At 55.4% G+C, this 25,007-nt stretch overlaps 3 protein-coding genes across 21 annotated transcripts in view; 1 reads left to right on the forward strand and 2 right to left on the reverse strand.

Annotated features, from left to right (window-relative positions):
- Positions 1–18: 18 nt before the first annotated feature.
- On the reverse strand, positions 19–7,544 carry Tsen54 (tRNA splicing endonuclease subunit 54). Of its 2 annotated transcripts, none has more exons than XM_074045130.1 (11): positions 7,431–7,544; positions 7,155–7,319; positions 7,002–7,065; positions 6,840–6,923; positions 6,429–6,527; positions 5,695–5,747; positions 3,276–3,374; positions 2,589–3,100; positions 1,507–1,567; positions 1,039–1,155; positions 19–549 (listed from the first exon to the last, which is right to left on the reverse strand). In XM_074045130.1, the coding sequence occupies exons 1-11, from the start codon at positions 7,484–7,486 to the stop codon at positions 399–401; spliced, it is 1,461 nt and encodes a 486-aa protein (XP_073901231.1). In that variant the 5' UTR covers positions 7,487–7,544; the 3' UTR covers positions 19–398. The 2 variants fall into 2 exon arrangements, with proteins under 2 accessions (XP_073901231.1, XP_020011880.1); XM_020156291.2 differs by having other exon boundaries at positions 2,472–3,100.
- Positions 7,545–8,707: 1,163 nt separating this feature from the next.
- On the forward strand, positions 8,708–22,078 carry Caskin2 (CASK interacting protein 2). Of its 2 annotated transcripts, none has more exons than XM_020156406.2 (20): positions 8,708–8,831; positions 9,925–10,464; positions 14,462–14,513; positions 15,040–15,137; positions 15,560–15,705; positions 15,802–15,897; positions 15,980–16,110; positions 16,255–16,363; positions 16,677–16,785; positions 16,926–17,020; positions 17,354–17,615; positions 17,717–17,838; positions 17,925–17,985; positions 18,095–18,183; positions 18,327–18,437; positions 18,512–18,613; positions 18,726–18,864; positions 18,971–20,431; positions 20,522–20,744; positions 21,162–22,078. In XM_020156406.2, the coding sequence occupies exons 2-20, from the start codon at positions 10,371–10,373 to the stop codon at positions 21,250–21,252; spliced, it is 3,591 nt and encodes a 1,196-aa protein (XP_020011995.1). In that variant the 5' UTR covers positions 8,708–8,831; positions 9,925–10,370; the 3' UTR covers positions 21,253–22,078. The 2 variants fall into 2 exon arrangements, with proteins under 2 accessions (XP_020011995.1, XP_073901259.1); XM_074045158.1 differs by lacking the exon at positions 8,708–8,831 and adding an exon at positions 9,116–9,281.
- The window catches only part of Tmem94 (transmembrane protein 94), a 36,679-nt gene continuing 33,556 nt past the window's right edge, over positions 21,885–25,007 (reverse strand). For all 17 annotated transcript variants that reach the window (XM_074045155.1, XM_020156376.2, XM_074045157.1 and 14 more), the window contains 7 exons: positions 24,669–24,754; positions 24,360–24,441; positions 23,935–24,083; positions 23,767–23,861; positions 23,559–23,652; positions 23,225–23,395; positions 21,885–23,070 (listed from right to left, as the gene is read on the reverse strand). In XM_074045155.1, coding sequence (XP_073901256.1) covers positions 22,998–23,070; positions 23,225–23,395; positions 23,559–23,652; positions 23,767–23,861; positions 23,935–24,083; positions 24,360–24,441; positions 24,669–24,754 — 750 coding nt within the window. In that variant the 3' untranslated portion in view covers positions 21,885–22,997. The remainder of the gene's footprint in view (positions 23,071–23,224; positions 23,396–23,558; positions 23,653–23,766; positions 23,862–23,934; positions 24,084–24,359; positions 24,442–24,668; positions 24,755–25,007) is intronic.

Raw genomic sequence — 25,007 nt, forward strand, 5'->3', positions numbered from 1 at the left:
AGCCACAGCAGGATAAAAAAAAAAAAAGATTTTTTAATGGCGTTGGCTTTTTATGGCATGAAGCAGGCACCCTCGTTGAAAGGCACAGAGTCCGCTCTTTTGCCCCACCTCCTGGGCCTCTGAAATTGAGTCCTGAGTTCCAAGGGGGTCACTGCAAGGCAGCGCTCAGGTGTGGGGCTTGAAAGCGCAGCAGAGGCCAGGTAAGTAGAGGCACAGGTCAGGGTTTCATTTTTCTGCAAGCATCGGATGCCCAGGGCCAAGGCCCACAGAGACCACTATTGCTCCATGTAAGTTTAGTACAGGAGGCAGCTGACACGGTCCCTGAGAACACAGTCCAGGTGCCCCAGAGCAGGTTGCAGCTTCCCTCCTACACCCCCTCCCCAACCCCAGCTGTGTGGTCAGTGTTCCAGATCGCTGGGCAGCGTGAAGTCCCTGAAGCTATAGAAGGAGATGTCACCGTGATCCACCAGGGCAAAGATCAGAGGGACATCCCCACTCTGGTAGGACAACCGCTTGAGGCTGCAGAGGTCTGGGACAGGTTCATCAAATCTGTAGGAATAAGAGTTAGATTGAGACCTGGCCAGAGCCCACCTATAAGCCCTAAGACCCCAGTCCCTCTGGTGCTCCCGGGGAAGGGCAATCATAAGACAAGAGTTGGGTGCCAGATTTCTGACCCTTGGACTCTCTTGTCTGTAAAGTCCATAGCTCTGATCAGCTCTCCAAGAGTGCTCCAGAGCCCTGGTTGAATAGGGAGCAAGGAATAAAGGGGTTCTCACCATTAAAAACCTGTAACTCTCTCCCACCCATACTCCTCCTGCTGGGTGAGCCCAGGACTAAAGTGGCATTAGGAGAGAGACTACCCCAAAAGGCCAGCGACAAGGAGACAAGGGTTGGGAAATGGGTTCCTACAGCACTAACTGGCTGTGTGTCCTTGTGAAGGTCATTTAACCTCTCTGGACCTCAGATTCTCAGGGATTGGCAAACTGGACACAGGGATGGAGAGAAAGTCTACATAGTCCACAGGAAAACATCTCATACCCACTAACGCACATCCGGGCATAGGGTTTGCCAGGGTTGTTCTTTCGGAATGTGGCCACAGCATCAGCCTGGTAAACATCAAAGCTGATCTCTAAGCCTCTGGGCTTCTTCAGCAGTCTGAGGAGAGTGAGACCTTGGCATAAGAACTCTCCTCTCCCACCTTTCCTTTTTATTACACCCTTTCCCATCACCAGCTCAAGGAAGCAGTCTTTCCCAGGGGGATCTGAGGCTGTGAGATACTACTTAAAGAGGGGAGGGACTCTGAACTTTGGGATAAACCAGCCTGTCTGCCATTCCTCCCTCCCCCCTAGACATACATGAACAGTAGCTGTGGCTGGGAGCTAGGGATGTGGGTAGAGGTCCCTGGAGCAATCTCTAGCTCACACCCAACTTAAGGAACCAAGTCCCAGCTGTCACGGCACCTGGCCTCCACAGTATCATGGAAAAGGGCACAGCTTGGAAACTTACTGGGCACCTCCATCTGCAAGGTGTGTTGTCTGCAGCACGGAGATATGCTGAAGAACCATGGCTACAAGGACAGTGAAAACAAAGTGTTGGTGAGGGGAGCTGACCTTTGAAATATGCCTTTGACATTGCCAAATCTACCTAGTTTAGGGTTGCCAGCTTCACCAAAATTATTTTAGTGTAAGTATGTCCCATACAATATTTGGAACACTTACACTAAAAATTAGTTGTCTTAATCTAATATTCACATCCATCCAATCTGGCAACCCTAATCTAGTTAGTTACAATTATGTTCCCACGATAATTCTAAGTAGATCTGAATCCATTATGACATTTCACTAAGGCCATTCTTGCCCTATTAGTTAAAACCTCAAGAGCAAGCTGCTCACACCTGTAATCCTAGCTACTCAGGAGGCAGAGATCAGGAGGATGGCAGTCCGAAGCCAGCCCAGACAAGTTGTTCACGAGACTATCTTGAAAAAAACGCTGGTGGAGTGGCTCAAGTGTTAAGAGCACCTGCCTCACAAGCATGAGGTCCTGAGTTCAAACCCAGTGTTCCCCCCTCCCCCCCAAAAACAAAACAAAACAAAAAGAGCAGACAATGAGCCTTCCTCTTATTGACCAAGAGGGCATCTCTAACTAGCAGTCTTGGAAGGAGAGGAGCCCACAGCTACTTGGTGGCAAAGCCATTCCCGTTATCTTGGTTATGGTTTTAAGGATACAGGTGTAATTTCCACTCTGTTGGTTTTCCCTGGGCACTGACTCACCATGGCTAAAACTTCCCCTGTGGGCTTTGCTACTGCTGCTGCCACTACCCACAGAACTGTCTTTGTGGGTTCCACTCCACTGGACAGCTCTCCTCCTACAGCTTTGGCCTCAACTTGCCCTGTCAATCCACACCCCTTTCAAAGTCTTGTGATTCTGCAGCTGTCAGTGGCCTGCAGAACTATGGCCAGGTGAAGAGATACCTGGAGAGTTTGCCTGGCTCGGGCTCAGCAAGGGGGTGACGGGCTGGCTCCACAGGTGTGGGGGGCAGCTAGGGCTCTTTTGCAGGTGTCGTCTCTGCAGCAGCTCCTTGTACTCACGCCAGCTAGAGCAACGCTGCACCTCGGGGTCTGCATTTAGGTCCTCCCGGAATTGCTGGGCCTCTGCTTGGTGTTCCCTGTCTCTTCGGGAGAGCTTCTCCTTCCGCTGGTTCAGCTTCTGGCACCAGGACTCAGCATCTATCTCCCGCCCAGTGATATTGGCGGGGAGCAGCTCTGGGGCTGGGGCAGGCAGGAAGGTGTGGCGGCTATCTGAAGCCATGTTGGGGAACGAGATCTGCTCAAAGTTCCAGCGTGGCTTACAAGCCCCCTTAACTCCGTTCTCTACTTTGTCACTTTCCTGACTACATACTACACCCTTTCTAGGCAGACTAGGGCAGGGATCCAGGGACTCCAGAGGCTGAAAGGGGCCTCCTGGGCCTTTCCTGGGGCTTGACTCCTGATATTTCTCCTCTGGACATTGGTTGTTCTGGTCACAGGCAGGTGGGCTGGAAGGCACCAGGCTCCAGGGTGGCAGGGAGTTCTCCGGAGCCTTGGCCTTCTTATTAACAGACCTAGGGGATGTGGGAAGAAAAGCGGCACATCTGCTCCTTATCGCTGAGGCTTACATGTCCTACTCAGCTGAGGACAGGGTCCCTGCTGTGTCCCTGAGCCTGTGCTCATGCAGAGGCCCAAGCCCACCTCTTAATTCGAGGCACTCCCTGGCAGTGACCACAACAGGGGACATACCTAGAGCTGGCACTCCTCTTCCTCTTGCCAGTCCTATCATCTAGGCGCTGGGCGCAGCCATCCAAGTTCAGCAGCCTCTCGTAAGGAGACAGGATAGAGCTGTGGGGTGAGAACAGCAGGCGGGCAACAGATCCACCTCTTCAGACTGCTGCTCCTGGCGGAATTTGTGAGGGACTGGCCAAGAGGACAAGTCAGGGGCCAGGGTTAGAGCTACACCCAAGGGCTAAGGCTCTGATCAGACCTGCATGAAGGGCACAGGGGGCAGCCAGCAGGGTCTAGTCGTGTGCCTTTGTTCAGTGGTCAATGGCATAAACCAACAATGCATGATTAGTCAGAGCACTTGCCTGACCCTACCTGCAAGACCCTGGGTTCAATCCCCAGTGCCACAAAAAATATATATAAATGATTAATCACTGTTGAGAAAAACCAAGAGCAACTGGAAGACTTGGGAAATGCAAAAAAAAAAAAAAAAAAAGATGAAAATAAAAATCTTGGATAACCACTGGTAATATTTTTGTTTCTTATATATACATACTGACTAATCTTCCTCCCTCCGTCCGTCCCTTCCTTCCCTCCTTTTCTTTGTTTCTTTTTGGGCAGTACTGGGGATTGAACTCAGGGCTTCATGCTTGCAAAGCAGGTGACAAAAATGGCATTGTGTCTGAAGTGGTGGAGCATCTGCCTATCAATCGGGAGGCCCTGAGTTCAAACCTCAGTACCACCAAAAAAAGGCATTGCTTTATCATGTTTGTTTTTGTTGTTGTTTTTTAAGTTTTAGCAAAGATTTATTTTGGTGTAACAGGACAAAGTAGGAAGAAGTGGGGGAAGAGGGGCAGAAACAGTTCCTCCTTTCTACACAGGAAATGGGAATAAAAGGCTCATGTCTGTTTGTTTTTTGAGATAGGATCTTGCTGTATACATGCTGTCCTGGAACTTGCTATGTAGCCCGGGCTGTCTTTAAACTTGCAACCCTCCTGCCTCTGCCTCCTGAGTGCTGGGATTATAGGCATGTATCACTATGCCCAACCTTTAACCTTTCCTTTTTGTTACTTATATATTGTGGGCTCCCAGCCCCTTATCACTATAGCATTCTTCCTGCCATGAGTTTTTTAATGACTTCTAATGCTGCACTCTTCAACACCCTAGACACTAGCCACAGTGTCTCTCAAGTTAAAGTTAAATGAAATGACAAATTTAGTGGCACTGTTACACACATCACAAATGTTGGACAGCATAGACACAGGACGTTTTCATCACTACAGAACGTTCTACGAGACAGCATTACTCTAAGGGATAAACTCAAGATTTTCCTTTTTTTTTTTTGAGACAGGGTCTGGCTTTGTAGTTCAGGCTGGCCTCAAATTCATGATCCTTCTGCCTCAGCCTTCCAAGTGCTGATATTACAGGTGTGCACAACTAAGCTCAGCTGATAAACCCTAGTTTGCTAAGTTCTTAGGCTGTTTCCAAGCATGTTGATTTGCAAAGTGACAGTGTGTGTGTATGCTCACTAAAAAATGCAAGCAGTGTGTAGGCAGCAATTTGGCTCAGCTGTTTCTCAGCAATGATTTGCAGGGCCTGACACCGGCAAGTGGTCAATGATAGGCCAAATGCACATTCCCAGGTGGGAACCTAGGACAGATTCCATGGCTCAAAAAATAAAGGACATGACCATTTTAGAGCTTTGGAGGTACACCATGTAACTGCAAAAGCTGTAGCAGCTTCTGTGGTTCTCAACAATGTGGGGTTACTAAAGTGATGAAGGAAGGCTATCTAATATAGCATAAGAAATGTGAGACCTGCCGGGCACCAGTGGCTCACGCCTGTAATCCTAGCTACTTGGGAGGCAGAGATCAGGAGGATCGAAGTTCAAAGCCAGCCTGGGAAGATAGTTTGTGAGACCCTATCTTGAAAATTCTCAACACACACACACACACAAAAGGGCTGCAGAGTGGCTCAAGTGGTAGAACATCTGCCTAGCAAATGTGTGTGTGTGGTAGGTGGGGGAGTGAAACTGGGCTGCAGCACCTGCCTAACAAGTGTGAAGCCCTGAGTTCAAGCTCCAGTACTGCAAAAAAAATGTGAAAACTGACTCAAGGATAAGTTCCTCACTCAGTCCCTCATTCATGCATGCATTCCACAGATCTGCCTGCACAATTGCTAAGTGCCAGGTGCTGTTGCAATACTGCAGGTGCTCAGTCCTTATTTAAAGATGGGTGTCAATTTGAGATCCCAGGAGTAAGTGCAACAATGGAATTTGTTCCCACATTCCTCTCAGCACTTCCAGCTCAGGCCTGGCCCATATCTAGGGAGCTGCACTCCAGCCAAAGGTTCCAGGTAAGCTGAAGCCACTGTCCACCTGGGACTAGTCAGCCAGGTCCCAGGATTAGAATGAATGTAAGGAAAAGAGAATGGGACTTACCTTGGTTGAAATCGTCGAACCACATAGCCCAGTCTCTTCAGGTGGCTGAAGACCTCAAGAGAAGGGGAAAAATGTTAAGCTCAATGTTAAAAACAGCTAAGACCGGCACTGGTGGCTCACACCTGCAATCCTAGCTACTCAGGAGGCAGAGAACAGGAGAATCATAGTTTGAAGTCAATCCAGACAAATAGTTCGTGAGACCCTATCTTGAAAAAACACCCATCACTAAAAGGGCTGGTGGAGTGAGTTCAAAACCCCAGTACTACAAAAAAAAAAAAAAAAAAAAAAAAAAAAAAACAACCAAACCACCATCCAGTAGTTTCTCCAGACGTAAGTCATTCTCTACATCCCCTCCTAGCTCATGCCCTAATCACAGGCAGAATTCCTGGATTTTGACATCCAATCTATTGGCAAAGTCCTGTCCATTCTTTCTCTAAAACATTTCTCAAATTCACAAATTTCTTTTCAGTCAATGACACCCTAGACTGGCCTTGACTTCTTGATCCTCCTGACTCAGTCTCCTGAGAGCTGGAATTACAGGCATGTACCACCATACCCCACACTTGCTTTTTATTGTCTAGTTGCCACCATTAGAAGGTAAGCCTTGTGACAGCACAGCATTTGTCTATCTTGTAGCCCCAGCATGTGACACTGTTCAGCTCACAGGTACTTGTCACTACTCATTCACTCAACAAATGGGTAGTCTCCCTGGGGGGAGGAGGGGAAGCAGATACCTGGTACTGCAGAAAAGTCAAGCTGTCATCTGTCAGCAGCAACTGGTAGGCCTCTTGGATAGACAGCGGCAAGTCTTGGTGGAAGAGGTGAATAGAGCCCTGGAAGTGGGCCCAACTGCTCAGCTGTGCACTGTTTCTGCAGTGCCACAGCCAAATGGGGCAATTTCCTGGTTCTGGCATCCCACCACCTCCCAGCATCACAGTAAGAATATGGTCAACCGGAAAAGGGGAGCAGCAGCCTAATTTGGACTTCCTGCTCTCTGCATATATTCGTCTCCTGCTCTAGAAGTTCCAATGTAAGTTCATGGAAAACGTAGTTGTATATGCTTTTTGTCCAATAAAAACGTGTCTTTTCCATTCCTTAGTCCCTTAGTCCCAAACTCTTCTTTACCCTCCCAGGGCCCCACTCACACACTCCAGCAGATACAAAGCCTCTTCGGGGTGAAGCCGCTGCCGGCCCTGCTCTGAGAAGCCCATGGTCTGCCAGAATTTACCCTGTGTGAGACCCACAGGCAAGTGTCACAAAGGAGTTAAGAGGACAGAGAAGACGGGTCCCCTGTCCCAGATGCTCACCGCAGGAGACTTCAACTCCACAAAGCCCTCTTCCGGTCTCCACTCGGCGGACACCAAGCTGCCCCTGGCGAGGAGTGGGAAGAGGCTGGGGTCGGTCTCGGTCTACCGGGGCAGTGGGCCGGGTCCCTCAGTCCCCCATCCCGCCCGGCTTACAGGCGCTCCACGCGCTCCTCGGCCAGCAGCTGCCAGAGCTCTTGGCGACACAGGCGCAGCCGCTCGGCCTGGGCCGCCGAGCCGTCGGGGAGGAAGTCCTTGGGGCCATGCGATCGCTGGGGCAGCTTTTGAGACCGCGATCGCGCGGCAAGGAGCTCGGGGGCACTGGGGAAGAAAGGGAACACAGGATCGGCACTCGCGCATCACGGCCACCCTGCTTAGATTCTGCCCACGCTCACCCGACGCCCCACAACCGGCCCCTGGTTCCCGCCGCACCTGAGCACGCGCCCAGCGGGAACCTCCACGGTCCCGGGGTCCGGTTCGGGCTCCATCTGGCCTCCGTCTGCGGCTGCGCGCGCGCTGCCTATGCCCCGCCCACCGCCGGAGCCCTTCGCGGTCCTAGAGCCTACGGGTGCGACCTCCGCTCCAGTCTCTCTTGGGTCCTAGCGCCTGCCTACACATGTGTGCTTCGATTCCCGGTGTTGAGTTCGGTTTGCAGGTTTCTGGATGTGTACAAACTCTCTTATCCTTGTTCCTAGCCCTTCTCGGGGATCCTCTCCAGTCAAATTTTTTCTTTGTTCTTGGAGATACTGGAGTTTGAACTCAGGACCTCACGCTTGCTAGGCATGCGGTCTACCACTGAAGCCATTCCCCCAGCCCATCAGCCCATCAGCCCAACCTGATCTGGCATCTAGTAGCGTAGCATGAAAAGTCAAGTGTGCAATCGCCTTCCCCGCAACCCTGGGTTGCCTAGTCCCCAGGAACTAAAGGGAAAAATGGGGAAGAGGGACTCAGAGAAGGGAGAGCGGTTAAGTTTCCGAATTTCAGCTTTGCAAACTGGAAGCCACCGGAGTCTCAGGAACAATCCAGAGAGGTTCGGAGTTCCTTCAGGTTCTGCTGTTTTTTCCCTTCCGAGGGGCTCCGAAGCCGGTCCTAGGGTGGGAGGCGCTGTCCGGCCCACGTTGGTGCTGAAGCGCCACCCCATCCTCCAATAGCACCTCCTCGAGGCTGGGGTCCCCGCGCGGCACCTTGCGTTGCTCCCGCACTGTCCACGAGGTGGCACCATTGCTCCGGCCAGCTGCTTTGGGTCGGTTGTGGGTGACTCTGGTTGTGGATGGAGGTCTGCGGGAGTCCGGGGAGGCACAGGGCGCAAAAAGGAAGGGGACTCCCCAAGTAGGGTCCTTGGGTCTCGGCGGCCAAAACCCTTCATATCACGTCTTATGTCCCACTCAGTCATAACTATGGTAGCTTGTCTTTCGAAGTATCCCAGATTACCCAACTTCCACAACCCGGACACAGCGGTGCGAACCCGCTCAACTGCCCCCCCCCCCGCCCAGCACCACCCTGCGCGCTCATTTTCACCTGCGCGCATGCGCTGATCCGTCCAGTGGCCCAGGTCCCTACTACTGCTGATGGGGGCGGGGTCTGGCGCGGATGGGGGCGGGATCCAGGACTCTGATTGACAGCCCGACTGCGCGGCCGGGACTGTGCCTCGCGCCCGATCCGGAGGGAGGGAGGGGGGAGGGGCGGGATTTCCTGCGGGAGGCGCAGAGCCGGCCTTGGAAAAGGAGGAGAAGGAGGAGAAAGGGGTGGGGTGGGGGGGCAGTGGGAGCCAGCGTCCAGAGTGCCAGGGACCGAGCAGGGTCAGCCGGACCCCTGGCGGGGTGACCGGGAAAGGTGAGACTGCCGGGCTTGAGCTGGGGGTCAGCACCTTTGGGGGCAGGCATAAACTAACTTTTCTTGTGGGATCTGCGGGCGCCCCCATCTCTCCGCTCCTTCCGTCCTTTTCGCGCCCCCTTTCTCGTCCTCTCCCATCTATCCCTCCGGCTCTTGGCCCTCCCTACCCATCCCGCTGCTTTGTTCCCGGGGTCGGCCCGGGCTGGGCTCGGCTGGGGGGATTGCGCGGCGGTGGAGGGGCATTCCGAGGGGCGGGGGAGTCAGCCGACCCCAGGCACTGCCAGGGGTACCCACCCCCTTGTGTGGGCCGTGGGCCATGAGGGGGAGTGCCCTCTGGGTTGGACTTGGGACTTTTGGGGAGTGAGGGGTTCCCTGCCAGGGCCCCAGGCCTGCACGGGTCTCATTGCCGCAAGATTCTGGCAACAAATTCGCCGCCACCGAGGAACTGACGTAAGCTTTTCTGCAGTGAAGTTGAGGGTCTGGGCTTCAGGTTCAGGCTTGAGGGGCCCGTTGGCCAGCAGTGCCCCAACTCTGTCTCTGTTCTCTGCCCTCTGCCCAGCTGCTCCCTCACAGCATACAGGGGTGATGAAGGGTCAGCAACAGGTGCCATAGAAATGGGGGGCATCCCCTAAGTTCATAAAGAGCACTAGGCTATCCAGCTATTAAGGTCAAGCCTAGGTAGGGAGGAGGCTGGGGGCAGGCGCTTTGGACAGGGAGTGACCCCTGCCCGTCTGCCTGTGCCACCCTCCCACGCCCCACCTCCTGGGGCCTGCCAGTTGTCTGTGGGTGTCAGAGCCTCCGGCTGTGGAGAACGGGCTGCTGGCCCGGGCTGCCCCAGTGTGTCGTGCTGCCAGGGCCCCTCCTGCCCAAAGTTGAGGTGCTGCCCAGTGCCCTGGGGCTCCAGTGACTCAGCCTCCCACTCTGGGAAGGTCACCTCTCCCCTGTACATACTCCTTTCTGTATAGTGGCTCCCTCTCTCCTCTAAGTAGCTCAGACCCTCCTTAACTCCAAGGGCCGCCAGGGTGGTTTGGCCCGGCTCCCTGGAGGGCCTGTCATATTCATCCTCTGTGTCCTGTTTCTGGGCCCCTTGCAGGCTATTGGACCAGCCTTTGGCAGAGGCACTACACCTTTTCCAGACCCCCAAGACCTGTTCACCTCTGCCACGTGAGGCCTGAGGGAATGCTGGCTGCTCTTTGGTTGGGCATTGGTGCTTCTGAACCAAGCTGGGAAGATTGGCGGGCCCAGCCCTGGCCCATCCCAGGGCCGTCGGAAGCTGCAGGCTGATTTCTGTGCAGATTTCCACACAGCCTCCACCCCCTCAGAGACTGGCTTTCCTGCTTGTGGTGGCAGCGCACAAAGCACCTTGAGGGTGTATCCATCAGCATCTGGCCAAGAGCTCACTGCCTGGGACAACAGACGTTTTCCCCAGGACCCAGAACCCTCCAAGGGGCTAAGGCATGGCTCGCTGACACACAGTTGGACCAGTCTCCCTGCTTTTCACTGAATTCCTGAGCTTAGAGCCCTGGCCCAGCTGCCAGCATGGGTCGAGAACAGGACCTTATCGTTGCTGTCAAGAATGGAGATGTGACCTGTGTCCAGAAACTGGTGGCCAAGGTCAAGGCTTCAAAGACAAGTGAGTACTTGGTGGGGAGACCATCAATATGATGGTCACCATCCATCTCAGTAATCCCCTGAGTACTAATGCTACCGAGAAAGGCTTCGAAGGAGGCGGTCATTGTGATCTGTGGACTTGAGGAAAGAATAGTGTTCTGTTCTAGACAAGTAGTACCTCTGTGTGGGAGAGACAGAGGAAGTTGAGTTCCCTTTATTGTGTGTCCCCAGGCAAGTCACTTAACCTCTCTGGTACAGTTTCCTTGCTTGCAAAGTACATTCATTCAAATTTTTATTGAGCACCTATCATGTATCAGGTTCGTTTCTAAACCCTGGGCCAGAGTAGTGAACAAAACAGATCAAACTTCCAGCCCTCATGAGTTGTCTGTTAGTAGGTGGCTTTCCAGATGTGTTCTCCAGCACTGTGGGGTTTCTGGCTGGGTGTTGGGAAGGGCTGAAGAGATAGAGCTCTATTGCTACCCGAGTCCCATGTTCACACTGCAACCAGAGCATCTCTGTTTATATCTGAGCTTAATGGGATGTCTATAAGATAGCTTGTAAAAAGAAAGTTATTTGTAAAAGAGTTTCAACACTATCTGACCATTTACTAAAGCTCTTTTCTCCCTGACTTACCTGCTTGTGTCCCCTGGGAGTATGTGGCTACAGCTAATGTTTTAGAGGTTTCTTCAGCCTGGAGGCTCTAGTCCTGCAAGGGCTATGGAGGCTGGATGTGTGAATGGCTACCCCTGAGCCCTGTCTCTTCAGTCCCTTTGTGGTGAGACCCTGCAAGGAAAATAGACTTCTGGGCTTCCTGGCAAGCTGTCTGGGCTGTCCCAGGAGGCCACTGGGCTTGTCCCTTGAGATCCTAAACCAGCAGGCGGTACCTGCTGCCAAATCGGGCTGGAGAAAGAGTTCTCTAGAGAGGGGAGGGTCTCCTGGAGTGCGGGGGCTCAAGCTTCAAGACACACCTGGGCCCTACCCTCAGGAAGAGACCCCAGGCTACCTGGAGACGTCTTATTATCCCCACCTACACCTTGGGGTGTGGGTGCCAGAAGCAAAGACAGTAATGGCGTGCACCCACCTGCACAGCAGGGTGGAGACCTGGGCTGTGGTCCCTGTGCCCTGGGGAAGTGGATAAGGGTGAACAGACTTGGAGGTTCCAGGGGAAGGCCCCAAGGCCCAGTGGGAGCTATCTCCCTCCCACTCACCTTTGTGTTGTTTTTGGTGACCTGCCCAGTAGGGCCTTGGTCACACTGCTACTGGCCTCACACACAGCTCTGGGGCCTTAAAGTGAGGCCAGTGGGAGGGGTCCAGAGACTGGTGGCTGGAATCTCGTAGCTAGACTTGTAGGCCCACCTGTGCCTACTGAGAAACATCTGTGGAAGAAGGAGGTCCCTTTCCTCAGTCCAAGGAAGGGGGCTTTACCTGTACAGGGTACAGGTACACCACAGGGTGACAAGTGTGGGACTCCTTGCCAGGCCCTGGCACCATGCCTCCTATCCTTGTCCTCTGGGAAGCCATAGAAGCTGGTGACCAAAATGAGATCACAAGGTGACCTTTGCAGACCTGACGGTTCATGAAATGTTGTAATCCTTTCACTTCCCTGTGAGATAGGAATTTCTATATCCATTACACAAATAAGGAAAGTGACCCTCAGAAAAGGTTAGTGACTTGCTCCATGTCACATAGCCATTACGGGGCAGACTGGAGGTAAACCTGTGCCCTCCCCGCTGTGCTCCCATGCTAATCTCCATTGCTTTCTGTGCACATCAGAATTGCCTAGGGATTGTTCTAGAAGCCTGTATTCTCTGGACTGGACTCCCCCCAAATTAAAATCACCAGAAATGGCCAGGAAATTGCAAATTACAATGTTCTCTAGTTGATTCGAATACAGGTGGTAGTGGACACCTCTATTATACCCAGAGAGACAAAGGAGGCTTCTGGGAGAGGGGCATCAGGGCTTCCCTTTTTCATTCTGCAGCGGTGGCTAGAGTGCTCTGGCCATCCCAAGAGAGAGCATCAGAGTGGTGCTCCCTCAGCTTCTCCTGTCTTAATCTAGCCTGCACTCTTCTCCCTACCCAGGTCCTCTTCCTGGAACAGGTGGCCTGGGCTTTGCCCTTTCCTTTTGCCCTTCCTTCTCTCCTTTTTCTGAGGTCCTTCTTTGGCCAAAGGAAATGCAGTGGGCTGGGGTGGCTGACTGAGCTCACATCCTCTGCTTGAGCCTAAGTCAGGAGTAACCCTTCCATCCCAGAGTTAGGCTGGGGAAGAAGGTTGTGCTGTAACGGAAGTGCCTGGAGCCACTGCCAGGAACCAGGACCCTCCGCCCTCTCTCCACCGGGGTCCCCAGCCCAGTCATTTTGGGCCTCTCCCCCACCACCTTTCCGGCCATTGTTCTGGAAAGAACGGAGCCACCCAGCCTGGCCCTGCCCCTGTTCCTGTGTCCCTTCTGTCACATTGTCCTTCCCCTCCCTGGAGGAGCCACATCCCGCCACCCAGCTGCCCCATCCCAGACTACCAGACCAGCAGGGTGATGGAAGAGTAGGCTGACTGAAAGACTCCATGTCTCTTTCCTGTGGACCTCATTGTCTTCCCTGATGTTAAGAGAGGCAGCATGACTGGCCAAGGTCACAAAGCCAGTGAGAGGCAGAGTGACCGTTTGAACCATGCCCTTCCTGCTTCTTTTCTCTGCCCCAAATGGTTCTGTGTGACAAAGACTTTCCAACAGGACTAGAAGAAAACTGGGAGGCCTGCGTTTCCTCCCAGTGGCCCCCATCTCCTTGCTTTTCTGTCCCTACTCTGCTCTGTTTACCTTTTTGGGATAGAGTCCTTCAGCTAAGTCCAACATGTAGCTGTCTCTTCCCTCCCTGTCCCCTGATTCCCTCTGCAGGGCTGGTCCCTCCCTGTTGGAATGAGGCCCTGCCTTGCCCAAGCTGCTGGGCTATTCAGGGGCCCACCAGGGCCTGGGGGGCAGGCCTGGACCAGCATGCTTGGCACCTTGCCCAGCTTAGATGGAGCCAGGTCCCCTCCTTCCTGACAGGGTGGGTTCCAGTTGGAGGCAGGGGCTGTCTGTGACAGGCCTCCCCTTTCCCTCCTAACACTTCAAGAACCGCCCCTACATGGCCTAGCTGCTGCTCAGTGCTCACCTGTCCCAGAAGGCAGTGCCCCCAGCTCCTCTGCCCAGGGCCTAGACAGCCCAGCCCCAGCTGTGGGTGCAGTGTCAGCAGGTGCTCCCCAGGCAAGCTGAGACCCATCGAAATCCAGGGGGACAGTCCAAAGCTGGCACCAGCTCTTGCTGGAGGTCCACAGGAAAGTAATGGCCCACGTGTTAAGGAGTGCTAAATGGTGATAGCTACCATTTTTGAATGCAGGAGACAGAGGCTCTGTCCTCACAGCCCCTATGGGCATTTACAGAGGACACCGAGCCCAAGATGTTAAATGACCTGCACACTCACACAGCTAGCACATGCAGAGCTGGGGCTAGTGTGGGTCTGTCTGACAAGGCCCTGTCCTCCGGGCTCCACTCAAGGATGCCTCGTGGGGATTGTGGCCCTCCAGCCCAGCCCTGGCATCTCTTCTACTCTCTGAATACCTAGCACTCCACTCCTTTCTTTCCCCACCCATTCCCCTTGGCCCAGTAGGACAATGTGACCCGCTCCCTAGCCCATTCAGGCAGGAATGCTAACCATGTGCTCCGTGGGCCAGTCTGTTGAGGGTATATTGTGCCAGTGCCCCCTCCTGCCCCCTCTGACTCTATAAACAAGCTGGGCTGGGGCCCCAGGGAAGCTAAGCCATTGCTGCAGTGGCTCCCTGCACTCCGTGCCTGGGACTGCTAGCCTGGGAGCCAGGGCAGGAACCATAGGGACAGGACCAGTAAAGGGCCATGGGGCAGGTGCTTTTCTGCACACCGAGAGGTCAGGTGGGCTCTGGAAGATGGGGTAGAGGGAGTACTGGGTGGAAGTGGGGGTGGGAGTGAGGGCAGATGGTACTGTGTGCCCTTATGCCCCTACCTTGACCCCCAGAGCTCCTTGGCAGCACGAAGAGACTCAATGTCAACTACCAGGATGCTGATGGGTGAGTGTGAGCTGCGGGGTGGGGGTGGGGGTGCATAGAGCCCTGGGGAGGGGTAGGAGGGAAAGGCCTTGGGGTCCAGAGTCCCTTCCCCTCTCAGACTTGGCCCCTGAAGTGTATTTGCTGAGAGCTCTGGGTCCTGCTTGTGTAGGGCCAGAGGGAGGGGGTCCCGAGCACCCACCTGACTGTGGAGTGGGCCCTGAACGAGGGGAGGAGGCCCCTTAGGTCAGATTCCTTCTGGGCCCCTTTTCTCTCTGGAGTGTAGGAGCCTGTGAGCGCCTGCTCCCACGGCCCGCTCCCCTAGGCTGACTTGGGGGGGGCGGTGGGCAACGCCAGACAAACAGGCTTCTCAACCCAGACACTAAGCCCTTTCATGCTGTGGCCGGGCTGCTGTGCGCTCCCACGGCAGGCTGGTGGGGGGGCGGGTAAGGAACCCATCCCTGCCAGCCCCCAGAATGAGTTTGGGTATGGAAGACAAGGATGGGGGAGTGATCATTGATACCCCCTATTTTATGTGTCCCCATGCCAGATTCTCTGCTCTCCACCATGCTGCCTTGGGAGGTAGCCTGGAGCTCATAGCCTTACTGCTGGAGGCTCAGGCCACCGTTGACATCAAAGACAGCAATGGTGAGACCCCAGTGTGCCCCCAACATGAAGAAGTAGGGGCCCAACCCAGACCCTGTGACCAGAGTTTGCTCCTCTTAGGACCCAGCAGACCTGTAGATGTGGCTTGCAGGTGGCTTTCCTTCTTGAATCTTCCCAGCCTTCTGAGTAGTGGGTGGTGTTGATTTTCCGTTACTCAGATGAAGAAACTTAGAGAGGTTATGTCACTGTCCTGAGGTTGCCAGGTCATCCATCCTTAGTGGGCCCAGTGAGTCTCTGGTCTCAGCCCCATATAGCTGGAATACTTTCTGACCAAACCTATATGAAGCCAGCATCACATTCTCCCAGGCTGTCCCTTCCCAGTCTGGGTGGCTCCATACTCTGCTCAAATCTGCCCAACCCCAAGCCCATCCCAGGACTTCCTCAGAATCCCTTTCTCCTGCCAGGTATGCGTCCACTGCACTACGCAGCCTGGCAGGGCCGGTTGGAGCCTGTGAGGCTGCTGCTGCGGGCCTCTGCGGCTGTCAACACTGCCTCACTGGACGGGCAGATCCCTCTGCACCTGGCCGCACAGTACGGACACTATGAGGTGGTATGTGAGCCTGCCCATGGGGCGCTGGGGCAAGGAGCCCTGTAGGGGCTGGGGGCTGGCAGGCCAGGTCCCCTCACTCACCTCCCCCCACCCCAGTCAGAAATGCTCCTCCAGCATCAGTCCAACCCATGCCTAGTCAACAAGGCCAAGAAGACACCTCTGGACCTGGCCTGTGAATTCGGGCGGCTCAAGGTGAGGCCTGCAGCCCTTAAGGTGCTGAGTATCATCTGTGAGGTCTCAAAACGAGGCTTTAACTGGGTGCTACACACTGCAGGTGGCCCAGCTGCTACTGAACAGCCACTTATGTGTGGCGTTACTGGAAGGTGAGGCCAAGGACCCATGTGACCCCAACTACACTACGCCACTGCATTTGGCTGCTAAGAATGGCCACAGAGAAGTCATCAGGTACCCGCTGAGGGGACCCCACTTCCTCTTCCCCTTCCTGTGGGATCACTGGGGCCCCCTAAGTGCCTCCCTTGCTCTGAATATCCCAGGCTCCAGCAGTCGGCCTCCTCCCCACCCCACTGTGACTCCCTCTGCCCACCACAGGCAACTCCTGAGAGCTGGGATTGAGATCAACCGTCAGACCAAGACAGGCACGGCGCTCCATGAGGCTGCATTATATGGCAAGACCGAGGTGGTGCGGCTGCTCCTGGAGGTAGGTATACACAGAGCCTCTGTCACGTACTGAGACAGCTGGGAAGGCCATGGTGTTTTGCATGAAGAGTGGAAAGAAGCCTAGCTTCCTTCAAGCAGTGCTAAGGCCATGTGGCTGGAGAGCAGCCCCACCTGGTCTAGACCCCAAGTCTACCTCTTACTAGCTTGTCCTTGACTTGGTCTCCGAAATTCCATTTTCTCATCTGTGAGACCTGAAGTGCTACTGGTACCCACGTCCTGGGTGGCTGTGACCATTGGGGGAGAGATGACAGGCCAAGTGCTCAGCACACACTCATGTGGTACTGTGTACCCAGGGAGGCGTAGACGTGAACATCCGGAACACATATAACCAGACTGCACTGGACATTGTGAACCAATTCACCACCTCCCAGGCCAGCCGGGAGATCAAGCAGCTACTTCGGGGTGAGTGTGTGAAGAAGACCCAGCCAAGGGGCTGGAGCTGTTCCAGTAGGTGCCAGGGTGTAGAGAAGCCTGCTCCCTGGGGGAGGGCAGGGGCTACCTTCAGGACATTCACCTGATACCTGCCCTCCCCCTTCTCTTAGAAGCTTCGGGGATCCTGAAGGTCCGAGCGCTCAAGGATTTCTGGAACCTCCATGATCCCACTGCTCTCAATGTCCGAGCAGGGGATGTCATCACGGTGAGGGGCCCGTGCAGGCATTCCTTTGAGAATATGAAACTATTGCTGTGACTTAGTTGAGCACCTACTGTGATACCAAACTGTGCTGAGTCTGTATATTCTCTCACTTAGTTCTTTGCAAATCTAGGGAAGGTAGGTGTTTTCTTCTTTTTTGGTGATAACAGAATCAAGGCTTAGAGAAGTCAAAATAACTTGCCCAAGGTCACATAGCTAGCAAGCAGCAGAGCTAGGATTGGAACACAGGCTGCTCCTCTGGGGCTGGGGAAGAGCTCTATGGCTGTCAATTGCTTGGTTTAGGGAGTGACCGTCCTCTCCCACCGCAACCTGTCACAGGTGCTTGAACAGCATCCAGATGGCCGCTGGAAGGGCCACATCCATGAGAGCCAAAGAGGCACAGACCGCGTGGGCTACTTCCCACCAGGCATCGTGGAGGTGGTCAGCAAGCGGGTGGGCATCCCTGTGCCCCGTCTTCCCTCTGCGTCCACCCCCTTGCGCCCAGGCTTCTCCCGGACACCACAGCTTCCTGTCGATGACCCCCTGCACTCTCTTACCTATGGCCAGCTCCCTCGGGTGGGCCTCAGCCCAGACAGCCCAGGTACATCCTCCCGGAGGGCAGCACTGGGCACCAGCAAGTTGCCAGTTAGTTGTTAGCTGTGCCAAGTGAGGCCCTGACCCCTGTACTTCTGCCCCCTGCAGCAGGTGACAGGAATAGCGTGGGCAGTGAGGGCAGTGTGGGCAGCATCCGCAGTGCTGGCAGCGGGCAGAGTTCCGAGGGCACCAATGGCCACAGCACTGGCCTCCTTATTGAGAATGCCCAGGTAGGAGGGAGGACCTTGGGGACCCAGGGCAGGGCCCACCCCCACTGCCAGTTCCCCACGTGCTAAGTAGACTCCTCTATCTCCAGCCGCTGCCCTCTGCCGGAGAGGACCAGGTGCTGCCAAGACTGCACGCCCCACCTCTGGCAGGTGAGAAGAATGAATGGGACCCAGTTGTTGGGAGAGGTGCAGGTGGGGAGGCTGAGGGCTTGACACCCCCTTCTGCCACCTCTGAGGCCATTTCTCCCTCTCCTTGAAGACAACCTGGGCCACCGCCCTCTGGCCAGCCACCGCTCTGGGGAGATCTTCACCCAGGATGTGAGGCCTGAGCAGCTGCTGGAAGGGAAGGTGAGGCCTCTGCCAGGGGTGTGCTGTGGGCCTTGGAGGATGATGAAGGGCTTTAGTGCATACACGTAGGCCAGGCCCCTGGGGGAGGCTAGGCCCTTCTTTCTTGGTGGCTTAGTTCCTGCTGACTCCCCCTTCCCCCACAGGATGCACAGGCCATTCATAACTGGCTGAGCGAATTCCAGCTGGAGGGCTACACTGCCCATTTTCTTCAGGCTGGCTATGACGTGCCAACCATCAGTCGCATGACGCCTGAGGTAGGTGCTCCAGCCTGGGAAGGGAGGGCCTCGTGGGCAAAGGAGGGGCCTCATGTCGGTGCCTGGTGTGGCAGGATTTGACAGCCATTGGAGTGACCAAGCCTGGGCACAGGAAGAAGATCGCTTCAGAGATTGCCCAGCTCAGCATCTCCGAATGGCTGCCCAGTTACATCCCGGTGAGCAGGAGGCTGGGTGGGGGCTTCGGAGTCTCAGCCAGGGCTGTGGCTTTGTGATGCCCCTTCTTTTCTGGCTTGGGGGAAGCCAGGCCTAACGATGATGCTCTTCCAGACGGACCTGCTGGAGTGGCTGTGTGCACTCGGGCTGCCACAGTATCACAAGCAGCTGGTGAGCAGCGGCTATGACTCTATGGGGCTGGTGGCCGATCTCACCTGGGAGGAGCTGCAGGAGATAGGTGTCAACAAGCTGGGTGAGAACTGCTCTGAGGCCTTCTGAGGCCTCCAAGACGAGAGAATGAGGTCCCAGGGTGACAGGATGAGCCTTTCTAACCAAGCTGCTTCTGTTCACACCCTCAGGGCACCAGAAGAAGCTTATGCTGGGTGTGAAGCGGTTGGCAGAGCTTCGGCGGAGCCTGCTACAAGGAGAGGCCCTAGGCGAAGGCGGGTGCCGGCTGGCCAGGGGTCCAGAGCTGATGGCCATTGAGGGGCTGGAGAATGGGGAGGGTCCAGCCGTGGCTGGCCCACGCCTCCTCACCTTTCAGGGTAGTGAGCTGAGCCCAGAGCTACAGGCAGCAATGGCAGGGGGTGGCCCTGAACCGCTTCCCCTGCCCCCTGCCCGTTCCCCCAGCCAGGAGAGCATTGGAGCACGCTCACGGGGATCTGGTCACTCACAAGAACAGCCTGCCCCCCAGCCCAGTGGTGGAGAGCCCATCACTCCACAGGAGAGGAACCTTCCAGAGGGCACAGAGCGCCCTTCCAAGCTTTGCTCCCCACTTTCTGGCCAAGGACCTGCCCCTTATGTTTTTATGTGCCCCCAGGGCTCACCCTCCAGCCCAGCCCCAGGGCCACCTCCTGGTGCACCCCGGGCCTTCTCCTACTTGGCTGGCCCTCTTGCCACTCCCCCAGACCCACCTCGGCCCAAACGCCGGTCCCACAGCCTGAGCCGCCCTGGCCCTGCTGAAGGAGAAGCTGAAGGGGAGGCTGAAGGGCCAATGGGCAGTGCCTTGGGCAGTTATGCTACCCTCACTCGGCGACCAGGACGCAGTGCCCTTGCTCGGACCAGTCCTAGCCCAACCCCAACTCGAGGGACCTCCCGCAGCCAGTCCTTTGCCCTCCGGGCCCGTCGTAAGGGCCCCCCTCCGCCACCCCCCAAGCGCCTCAGCTCAGTTTCTGGCCCTACAGAGCCACTGCCACTAGATGGGAGCCCAGGGCCCAAGGAGGGGGCAACAGGGCCCCGAAGGAGAACACTGAGTGAACCAAGTGGGCCCTTAGAGCCCCCTGGCCCACCCACCCCAGCTGGCCCAGCATCTGACACAGAAGAGGAGGATCCTGTCTCTGAGGGAACACCCCCATCTCGGGGCAGCTCAGGGGAAGGGCTGCCATTTGCAGAGGAGGGGAACCTGACTATCAAGCAGCGGCCGAAACCAGCTGGCCCCCCACCCCGGGAGACCCCCGTGCCCCTGGGCCTCGACTTCAACCTCACAGAGTCAGACACTGTCAAGCGGAGGCCCAAATGCAGGGAGAGAGAGCCACTACAGACAGCACTGTTGGCCTTTGGGATGGCAGGTGCCACCCCTAGCTCCTCTGCACCCCTGCCTTCCCAAGCCCCCAGCGAGGCCTCCTCTTCAGCCTCCTCCAGCCCTTTGCGGCCTGAACCCAGCAGCCTTGCAAATCAAGGATCTCTAGCCCCTCTTACCCCTGCAACACAGTCCCCAGTGCCCTGTGCTGGCCCAAGTCTGGAACACTCAGCAAGCAGGCAAAATGTGGAGACCGAACACCTGGCTGCCCCCACTGCCCTCCTCAAGGTGCCTGGAGCAGGTAGAAAGCAATGCCTGTGGGAAGGAGGTACTGTGTGCTGGGTTGTGTCCAGCCCAGCCAAGTCACAAGCCAACCTTTTTGTCTCTACAGGAACAGGCCCCAAGCCTGTGTCTGTGGCCTGCACTCAGCTGGCATTTTCTGGCCCAAAGCTGGCTCCCCGGCTTGGCCCCCGGCCAGTGCCCCCTCCAAGGCCTGAGAACACTGGGGCTATGGGCCCAGGTAGGGCCCAGCAGAGACTGGAGCAGACCAGCTCATCCCTGGCAGCTGCACTGAGGGCAGCCGAGAAGAGCATTGGCGCTGAGGAACAAGAGGGGTGAGCTGGGTGCAGGGTGCCAGGGGGAGGGAAGGAAGGCTGGGTGTAGGAACAGCTCCTCCCATAGGTCCTGGGAACACTTGCAGGGACACTGAAGGTTGAGTCTGGGGCTGGGGAGGCCTCTAGTAGGATGGCAGGACCCTAGCTTTTAGAGTTGCCCAGATCTGACCTGCAGGAATTCCTAGAAACTGTCACCTAGAGGTACATGAGCTTGGGTAAGTCTCTTGTCCCCAAGCTTCAATGAAGGCATCTGTAAGGAAGAGATGGTAACTCCCGCTGCCTGGGAGGTTGTGAACATCAAGAGGGTATGCACACTAAGTGTTTGGCACCAGGCAGGAGCTCAGTGGCAGCTCCTTCCCCAGGGCAGTGGGCTACAGACCACTGGTCCATCTGATTGGACCCTTCCCCTTGCCACAGCCCCTCTGGGACCTCCACCAAGCACATTCTGGACGACATCAGCACCATGTTTGATGCCCTGGCTGACCAGCTGGATGCCATGCTGGATTGAACAAGACTGGCCTGTGGCCCTCTGGCAGCATCCACTGTACCCTACAGCATCCACTGCCTTTAGCACAGCATGGAAGAGGCCCGTGCCACCCTAGGACCAGGCAAACAGCTGGTCGAGCTGGTGTACCTCTCTCTCCTCAGCAGATACCTGCAGCTCCGAGCAGTGGCCGACAGCCCCAAGGTTGGGGCCAAGGGGACCAGCTGAGGAGCCTCTGCTGCATGGTAGCAAAGCCCCTCCCATGTATAATCCGACTAGACAGCCTTGAGCCCTGGACAGGGACCCTGATAAGAGTTTTCTCCTCTAGGAGGAGGAGGTGACAGGGCTTCTGGGTTGCTTTCTCTACACCCCCATCCCATGTCTCAAGACCCTATGTGAAGGGAATGCCTCTAGACACCCACCATGCTGCCCTGGCATTCACGAGCTGAGGGAAGCAATGCGCCTGGCTGGACCCCTTCCCTGCAGGTGTACATAGGAGGTGTAAATACACAGCAGGGGCAAACCCTTGTGGCAGCGGCCATGCCCCAGCCACCTTCTGTCCCTACTTCCACAGTCTCTCTGGGAAGTAGTGGGGTTAACAGATCCCCAATGTCCAAACTTTTCCACTGTAAATATTTTTTAAGCAGAGAGATGCATATATTTTAAATGGAATTTATTCTATCTATTAACTGCCTGAGAGGACGCAGTGGGGGATGGCCTTCAGACCACAGCAGAAGTACCCACTGCCCCCCTCAGGGCTGGAGGTCTGACCTGGTTGGCCCAGGCCTGGGCTCTATAACCATTAACCTCTTCCCCCAACTAACATCAATGAAAGTGTCATTCCATGTGATTGGCTATGTGTTTGGATCTGTACCACAGAACTGAATCTAGGGGTCAAACCGTATCAGACCCTAGGGGACTCACCAATGTGGGCCCTCCCTTCCTCCCTGTCAGGGCTCCCCTCATGCCCTCAGCTTGGGGAGGGGGGCTCTTCATGGCTGCCTCATGGACCAGCCACAGGTTTTTCTTAAGCAATTTACAAGTTTTAATATAAACCAGTCTACATTCATTCCTAAAAGACTCATTTCCAGTAAAAAATATACACCAGTAAAAACTTCTCCCAGGAGAATAAGGGCATGAGCTATAGGAAACCTGGACTGTGTCCCCAACACTGACTCACTGACTAGTGGCCAGTTGAGTACAGGCATAGGAAGAAGCTCCAGGGTGAGGTGGGGCGCCCTCTCCAACTTCAAGCCCAAGAGTAAAAGCCCCCCCAGAGGGGAGGTCCTTGGGCCATACCTGGGCTTGCACCCCAGGAAGGTGGGATGCAGGTGGCAGGGAGAACACGGCATCTCCCATGGCAGTGGCCACACTATTCTAACAAAGGCTGAGGCCTTTGCTCCTCGCTTCAAGGGTATGCCACAGAAGCAACAACAGAGGACACCGGGTAAGGGTAAGGGAACCCTGAAGTGGGGCAGCCCATGGGAGAGGACTAAGAGTCCCTCTACCATGCACCTGAGTTCATACATTCGAGTGCCCCTGGTAAGGCCAGAGAAGAGCCAAAATGGTCGTGTTCGGCCAAGGCTCCTCAGCTTCTCCACAGTGAGCCCCAGGGTCAGGAAGACAGCAGGGTCTCCAATGACCAGAGCTGGGCCTCTGATGCCAGGGGGCACAAGAACAAACCCTGAAACATTCATGATACCAACTCCCCAGACTCAGGAATGGGTCTGGTGTTAGCTCCAGGGACAAGGGCCACCATGGCCAATGGCTCAGAAGGGAGAATTCATGCCCAGCTTAGTTTCAAACTGCAGCTTCTGTCGCTTCTGATAGCGGACTCGAACCCTAGAGGGATAGGAGATTAAAATGCGGGTTGGTATAGATCCTCAGACCAAGGGACTGGGCAGGACACCAGAGAGGAGAGAGAAATGCTCACAAAGGGTGACAGGTTTAGGTAACATGCCTGAGCCCCAAGGGAGGGACCCTGCTGACAGCTCACCGAATCTCATGCAGCTTTACGATCTCGTTGGTGACCACCACAAGGACCAAGGATAAGCAGCCCAGGAGCCATGTCAGCAGGGGCACATCCTCCAGGCCAAAGTGGATGTGGCTGTCCCTGTGTGTCCACAGCTGCAGGTCAACAGCCGTCTGGACCACCTGACCCAGCAACCTGCCAGAGAAAGGGGCAGCAGCCCCACGTGAACCCCACGTCATCGTGCTTCCTTCCTGCTTTCTCAGCATGATACACCTAAGGAGGGCAGTTAGACCTCTGGCCCCAACCAACCTGCAATCCTGGCCCTGCCCTATGACCTTCTCCAACAAGTGCTACTCACACTACAGGCACAGTCACAGCCCACCAGAGGTTTGTCAAGGGGCTCTTTCTCCATAGGGGCTTGGTGCGATGCACATGGGTTATCGAGATGAAAACTGGAAAAAACGGGGCCAATGGGGTGTCAGACTTCCTGCTAGCTCAAAGCCTTGTCTCCCACATTGGGGTCTCCCCAACAGCAGTCAGCAGCCCTTCCCAGGCAGAGCCCTTACCAGTGTGCAGGACAATCAGGGCGGCAGTGAGCTTCTGAGCCGACAGCAGCCCATTGGCAAAGTCTTCAAACCAAGCTGGAGCCCTATCATCATTGCTGTCAAACCAAGACAAAGGCTTAGCTTCCCGTGGCCACCGGGAAGTGGACTGGGGTGAGGAGGGAGACCCACCTGTGCAGCATGACTGAAGAGCAGTTGGTGAGGTTGCGGGCCCGGACACTGTCACAGAAGCTCTGCAGTGTGAAGCCAAAGCAGATGAGGCACGAGCTGATGGTGAGGCTGAACTTCAGCAAGAAGCAGAGCAGGAAGTAGTGCTGGGTCTGTGGGAGAAGAGAGGCTGCTCGCTCTCATGGTGACAGAACCAGTTAGCTTTTTCATGCTTTCAACCAAGCTCTTAGTAGCATAGGGGGCGGGAGGAGGAAAAGCACTCCCGACAAAACTCTCTCAGCTGTGACTACCACCTCCTCTGGCCAAGTGCCAGCTCTCTGGGTCTCCAGATCTCTGTAGAGCCTTCCAGGTTAGGCCCTCCCCCAGCCCCCTGTGTACTCTTACTCTTCCATGAGAGGCCCCTGGCTTGTCAGGTCTGCCTTGCTTACCTTCTTAGGAATGGACTGAAGGTTTTTCCCTGTTGCCATAGACATGATGGAGCTATGAGGTGGTTTCCCCAGCAGAGAGATGCTGAAAAGCAAGAGTGGGTGAAGTGACACCTCTGTCCCCCGATTCTCATAGGGGAACCCTTCAGGGAGTCTTGGAAGTGAGGTCAAATCTGGTGGGGAGGTAGAGTAAGACAAAGGGGCCTTCCCTTCTGCACCAGAGGAGGTGAGCCCTGAGTGGCCCTTCAAGAACCCTAGGCTCCTCAGAATCCCCCATCTGCTTGCACACAGAGGGGCTGCAAGGCCTCTCACCTGAGCAAAGGGTAGCAAAAGCAGGACAGCCATAGGATGTCTGTGGTACTCAGGAGAGGTGGCAGCTGGACCAGGCAAGAAAGGAACTACACCAGGAAAGAACCCAGGAGCCACAATTAGATTTTGGCAAATTAATACAATCTGTGGGCCCCAAGCTGCCTTGCCCTTGCCCAATGGAGTTATCTCCAGGGCCCAAAGGGTTTTTTTCTTCCATCTTTCCTTCCCTTTCTTTCCTTCCTCCCTCCCTCCCTTCCTTCGTTCCTTACTTTCCCTCCCTCCCTCCCTCTCTCTCTTTTTCTCTTTCATGGTGGTACTAGGGTTTGAACTCAGGGCCTTGTA

This window comes from Castor canadensis, chromosome 11 (genome assembly GCF_047511655.1).
Source record: "Castor canadensis chromosome 11, mCasCan1.hap1v2, whole genome shotgun sequence".
Classification (NCBI taxonomy): Eukaryota; Metazoa; Chordata; class Mammalia; order Rodentia; family Castoridae; genus Castor; species Castor canadensis.

Coding starts and splice junctions, on each gene's coding strand:
- Tsen54 (XM_020156291.2), bottom strand. CDS start 7,486: ATGGAGCCCGAACCGGACCCCGGGACCGTGGAGGTTCCCGCTGGGCGC. Junction 3,101..3,275: donor AAGAGGAGTGCCAGCTCTAG/GTATGTCCCCTG, acceptor CACATCCCCTAG/GTCTGTTAATAAGAAGGCCA. Junction 550..1,038: donor GCCCGGATGTGCGTTAGTGG/GTATGAGATGTT, acceptor TTATTCCTACAG/ATTTGATGAACCTGTCCCAG.
- Caskin2 (XM_020156406.2), top strand. CDS start 10,371: ATGGGTCGAGAACAGGACCTTATCGTTGCTGTCAAGAATGGAGATGTG. Junction 14,514..15,039: donor AACTACCAGGATGCTGATGG/GTGAGTGTGAGC, acceptor TCCCCATGCCAG/ATTCTCTGCTCTCCACCATG. Junction 18,438..18,511: donor TCAGTCGCATGACGCCTGAG/GTAGGTGCTCCA, acceptor CTGGTGTGGCAG/GATTTGACAGCCATTGGAGT.